Raw genomic sequence first — 6,000 nt, forward strand, 5'->3', positions numbered from 1 at the left:
TGGATGGAGGCCAGTGCTAATTGTTTGTGTGCCGTCAGTCAGAGCTGTTTGTGCTCGCCAGCCTCTGCAGGCTTTACTGCCCTGGAAACCTGCTGCTTCAAGACGGAAATCTTCCTCTGGAACAATGGAGCATCTGTTTGAGCCTCGATCTGACGTTACTGCAGTCCACACACACACACACACACACACACACACACACACACATACACATCTGAAAGAGTTTGGCTGTGACAAATGGTTACCATGCGTTCCCATCTCCACTTGAAGCATTCTGAATTAGAATCCATCATGCCTGCCGAGAATTGGCTGGAGTTACAGAATAATCCTGACTTTTAAGTTGAAATTGATTTTTTTATTTTATTTGCTCTAACAGCTCATCATTTGTCATGCAGAAGGAACTGGAGCCCATCCCTGCTGGGATTTTGAACCCAGGACCTTCTGTCTGCGAGGCAGCAGCGCTAAACACTCTGTCTGACCTAAAGTTGATCAAATGAGGAACTGTTTGGTCGACTGAGCTGATTCAGGAGTTCGTTAAACCAAAAGATGTGTAATGATAAAGCTAAAAGCCAGCTCAGCTAAAAAAGACATCTGAATGATGAGGGAGCGTTTCCTTTCAGTGCCTACAGGCCACCCATCCCTGTATGTCATGTGTTCTTTTTGTTTAAGCCTGTTGGATCTAATTGGCTCAAACATCTCACTCAACTTTACATTTGTGAAATCTGTCCTAAGAGTATCAGGTCAGCGTTGTTGGACTTCACTGGGTTTGTATGCATCGCTGTGGCTCAGTGGGAAGATGCTTTTTATAGCCTGGGTAACGCAACACACAGGAATACTAATGCACACACACACACACACACACACACACACACACACACACACACACCGCTCCATTGTTGTAGAAATCCTTCTGGCGAATCTCACCGATCACGTCGACTTGATCTGCGGATCGGCTTTCCTTCAATCCAGTCATCAAGTGGACAATGCCGGCAGTGTCTTTTATCAACTCACGTCATGTGAGTCATTTTCCTCCCCTGCTTGTCTGACAGGCCAGCCTGTGTTGTCAGACACACCTTCATGTGCACAGGGCCTATTAAAGGTTTTATGTTTCTCGTTTTGTGTGTGTGCACATTGTCGCTCAGCCTCTTGGAACACATCAAAAGCCTGCAGCCAAACTGTGTGCTCAGCAGAACAGACCTGCATGTGTTTCTGATTCCTTTAAATACCCTGCTTGTCAACAGATTGTGTGTCTAATGGCACAGCGGCGCTTGAAACACGACAAGTTCCGCATCTCCGATTCTAAATTGAATCTAACCCCAAACATGTATAATTACAGCTGCGTTTGTGAAACCCAATGCTGGTTTTCAGACGTCGGTCACCTCTCACCAGCTTCTCCTCATGCAGGTGGCTCCTCTGTCCGGCAGTCTGAACGGGGAGCTCCTCCTAGCCTCCTCCGACCTGCCCCCGCCCCAGAAGCCTCTGGTGCGTGGCAGCCTGTCGGTGGCGCCCGCCGACTATCAGGAGCGTCCTGAGGTGATGCTGCGGCGGGACACCAGCTCGTCCGCCCTGCCGCTGAAGACGGAGGTGCCCCTGCATCTCTTCAGCACCACCAACCAGCTGCACAAGCCTGTGGGGGTGCAGCAGCAGATCCCCACCAAGCTGGCGGCCTTCAGCAGCGGGAAAGGGAAGGGGGGCAAGATCAGCAAAGCCTCGCATCGCACGGACAGCTCCGGTGAGGACGGAAACGTCAACACGTGCAGGATTCAGGAGCAGCCACGGAATGTTTAGTTTGACTTGTGCAGAAAAATGAGTGTGATTCTGTTACAGCAGCTTTCTTCACATTAAGATCCACAAATATATATTTTTAAAGGGGGGGGGGGGGGGGCTGGACTTACTCATTCTCAGTGTCATCAGCACACTAGCCTTATGTGACACACAGCCCTGACCTGACAAGTCTCATTAGGAAGATGTTTGGTTCTGATTTTGGGTCTGCCTCCCCCCTGAGGTGTCAGATATTATTCACCTTTGCCATTGAAATCTAATTTTATAACCCCCCCCCCCCCCCCCCTCCCAGCCTCAGTTGACATGAAGCAGATGCTGCCGCTGAAACTTTCTGCCCGAGACGACAACTCCCTGAAGGCCAGGCGTTCCATCAGCCCCCACCAGCAGCTCCAGCTGTCAGCCCCGGCCCAGCCTCACTCCCTGCACCACAATGCAGGTACGTGTTTACACACACACACACACACACACACACACACACACACACACACACACACACACACACACACATACACTAGTGACGCAGGCATTTTAACATTGTAATAGTCTCCATCTCCTCTGGAGTGATTCTTTGGCCTCTGATAACTTTTCTTGTCTGTTCCTGACAGATCAGTTCAGTCACGGTGTGGACAGCGTTGGACCAGAACCGCAGTCGACCTTCATCAGCACCACCCAACCTCCTCCCAATGTCCAGAAACCCCCCATGCCCCTAGCACAGGCTAACGCTCAGCCCTCCGTGCAGCCTCCTACCATCTCTCCCCACCCACAGAGCGCCACCTCCCTCCTTTTCCAAACCCATGTCCCACCGCCGGCCGTCAGTCCGAACCCCCAGACCCTCACCCAGGTCAACGTTCAAGGCCTGAGCCACAGCGCGTCCCCACCCTACGAGATCACGGAGGACCTCAACAAGGAGGACGTGATCTTCTTTTAGACTGTCGTCTGTGAGGGTCTCAGTGCACGAAGCGGTCGTGGGTCGCATTCCAACATGTTCTCGCACGCAGTCGTTTGATGTCGCTTGTTTTGTTCAGAGCGGACGAGGTGAAATAGTTGGAGTGTCTTCACCAATGCACATGCTGAGTCAGCACTACAGTGGACCATACGCTGATGACTCCATGTTTGTTTTTAACACTGCCCAGTTTTTAAATGCCACATTTCCCTTTAAGATGAAGTTACACAACTCCAAAGACGTTCACAAGAAGAGTGACGTGAAACAAAAGTTCTGCAGGCAGTGGACTATAACTAGTTAACGGGTCAACAGTAGAACCCACAACCTGAACCATCTGCTTCTGCTGGACCTGGACGCGACTCAGCTCTTCACCAACACTCTGCTAGGTACTTCATTTGCACAGTGTAAATAATCCACCCATGACTAATGAAGAAACGTTCATGGATGTGTGTTTTGTACAGATGTCAGAATCTCTTTGTGCTGTTTGTCTGCTTCTTGTCCGTGTTTGTGTTTTTAGGTTGGTACAGATCTGTTCTTTTGTTGTGAGAATTCATTTTATCGGCAAATTAAAAAGCTGATGTATAATAATGTTTGATTTAACATTTCATTTTAAATGCGAGATCAGCTTGTTTTTTCCACTTTGCTCATTTCATGGTGAATGTTTTTTTTTATAAATCAAACTTTAAACAGCTTCAGCAGAGGAAGGAGAACATATGGGGCGGCAGGCTCCTGAGAGCATACGTATTAAAATTCTACACAGTTGATTCCCACTGAAATATTCATACTCAAACTGATAGAAAACAGAAATGTATGATTTTTGCACTAGTTGATGGAGTAGAATAAAAGCTTGTGTGTTTTATTCCAAAATGTCCTCGTCAGACAAACAGCCTGAAGCTGCAGCGAAGAACGGAGGCAGGAAGTGAGACCAGTCAGTCTTTAAACTCTTCTTGTGTCGCGTCAAGTCACCGTTTGTATCATGGTGGGTCCATTTTAGCTGAGTCGGCATATTTTTGATACATACAAATGAGTTTTAACTGAGATCCTCATTGACTTTTATATTTTATTACATTTCATAAGCTAGATCTCTCTTCTCCACCCTTTAAATCATGAGCATCTGAGACGTGACTGTTCTGTCTTTGTTCTGTATATTTTGTATATTTCTGTATACACTAGCAGCGGCTGCCATTTTCATTCTTTAATAAGGAACAGAATTAATTTGTTGTGACAAATTCAAACAAGACACCACTTGTGCATTTGTGTATATAAACCACATGACACACACTGTTGTGTATGCACAATATGCTACGCACTGTGGTGGAGTTTTGTGGCATTTCAGAGGAACCACAATCAGTAATTGAAATTCTTAGTGGATATTAATTTTCTTGTGTGTGTTGATGTCTGTCATCCTTCCGTGACTCGACTGGCGTTTCCTCACATGTAGCTTCCGCTGGTTTCAGTCGGTCAAACCAAAGACGCGTTCAGGAGCCCGGCTTCCTGTCTCTGCTCTCCAATGAAGGATAAAATGACACTGCTGGTCGTGTGGGTGTCAACAAAGTGTTTATTACCTGTCACACCATCCTGAAAGGTGTGTCCATAATAAGTGTGTTCACAGCACGTTGTAGTCCAACCCACGTAGGATTTCTTTGGTGCCATTAGTTGCTCTCTTTATTTTTTATCCACTCACACACACACACACACACACACACACGTCACAACTGTCTCAGAGCCAGGGGCAGTAAATCATCCAAATATTTTTTTCTTTCTGAGAGATCATATCTTGTATTGATGTACATGATCTTTTTCACAAAAAGAAAATATATTAATGTGCATGTGAACATACTTGATGGTGGAACCGAACACATTTTTATTTGTTTGTGTTGACAAAACAAACTAAAGCACAAAAACCGCAGTGTCCACTTTTTTCTTCAGGAGCTTTCAAGCATGTCAATTTTCATCAGCGTAGTTTACACCCGGGGTGGGGGTGGGGGGGGTCACCACGGTCCTAAAAGGGTTAATGATGCACACAGAATTATTCATCCTGATGTCAAGTCGAGAGCCTAAATCCATCCCATCATAAACAGCATGTGATGCGGTCAGAAGCTGCAGAAACTGTCGCTCTTGAGTTGAGATCATTGTTGTCACTATTTATTTCCACGGTTAATTTTATTTCTCGGTGATCATTTCAAGATGTTTTTCTATGTCTTTTGTGGGTGGTGGGGCGGGGGCAAGAAGGAAACTGGTGGTGGGGCAGTTCTGCTCCATCTGCAAGACTTTTTGTAAACCTCAGCAGAGGAGGAAGAGGTTTGGATGAACTCTAATTAAACACTTGGTGCTTTACAGAAATGCTTAACCTCACTGGTCTGTTGAAGCTAGTCACTTCTATGTGTGTGTGTGTGTGTGTGTGTATGAGTGTGTGTGCATGACCCAAAACAAACGTTTCAGACTGACCTGTTTTGGACACACACACCCACACACGTTTTTACTTGTAATGTGTAAATGATCACATTTTAAATGTAATTTTTATTTCCACCACCAACACGCCCGTCACTTTTGGAGAGCTGCATACTTGAAGGGGAAAATGAATGTTTATAAAGCCTGTTGTCTGAGGATGTTTGTAGCACACAGCAAAGCTGATTTGTGTCATGTTTTATTTTCATTCACTGCCAGACGTTAGAGCGATATGTGAGCACACCGATGCCTTAGAGAGGATTTAGTAAAAACAAACTTGTCAAAATGTTGTGTGCTGTTTTTTTTTTGAGTCTCGGCTGAAATCTGCTTGTGTGTCTTGAGCCAAAAGTCAAGCTAGTAGATTTCTATTTACATTAATTCACTCCTTCCATCAACTACCATGGACACATGCAACATATAATTCTGCCTCATTATTTAGATTTCTATTCACTGCTTGTCTAAATAATCCTGACCACCCAATTAGCTGCCACACACACTCTCCTCCTGTCTGCGATGCAGCATTGGTGTTACCGACCCAGTGTTTAGACCTAATAACAGTGTCTTCCCAGACAAAGCGCTGCGTTCAGGTGCTGTGGTCGTGGCTGTTCAATCCGTTTCCAGCCTGGGGAGCAGGCCGCTCGCTTCCTTTGTTATTGTCCCTCTGGCTGGGAAGACACACCAGTCCTGGCCAGATTTCATAGTTGACTGTCATTAGTGGCTTTCCTCTGTCTGCTCTCGACAATTATTGTTTCAGGCTGTTTTCTCCATTGAGGAAAGCTGCATTTTACTCCCTCTCCATTGCTGTTTTGTTCTTTCCACTACTCTTACGT

At 46.0% G+C, this 6,000-nt stretch overlaps 1 protein-coding gene across 5 annotated transcripts in view; it reads left to right on the plus strand.

The window, feature by feature from the left end:
- The window catches only part of arhgef18b (rho/rac guanine nucleotide exchange factor (GEF) 18b), a 38,614-nt gene extending 33,173 nt beyond the window's left edge, over positions 1-5,441 (plus strand). For all 5 annotated transcript variants that reach the window (XM_068319101.1, XM_068319102.1, XM_068319105.1 and 2 more), the window contains 3 exons: positions 1,402-1,729; positions 2,072-2,215; positions 2,385-5,441. In XM_068319101.1, coding sequence (XP_068175202.1) covers positions 1,402-1,729; positions 2,072-2,215; positions 2,385-2,707 — 795 coding nt within the window. In that variant the 3' untranslated portion in view covers positions 2,708-5,441. The remainder of the gene's footprint in view (positions 1-1,401; positions 1,730-2,071; positions 2,216-2,384) is intronic.
- The last annotated feature ends 559 nt before the right edge of the window (positions 5,442-6,000 follow it).

Source organism: Antennarius striatus, chromosome 7 (genome assembly GCF_040054535.1).
Source record: "Antennarius striatus isolate MH-2024 chromosome 7, ASM4005453v1, whole genome shotgun sequence".
Taxonomy (NCBI): Eukaryota; Metazoa; Chordata; class Actinopteri; order Lophiiformes; family Antennariidae; genus Antennarius; species Antennarius striatus.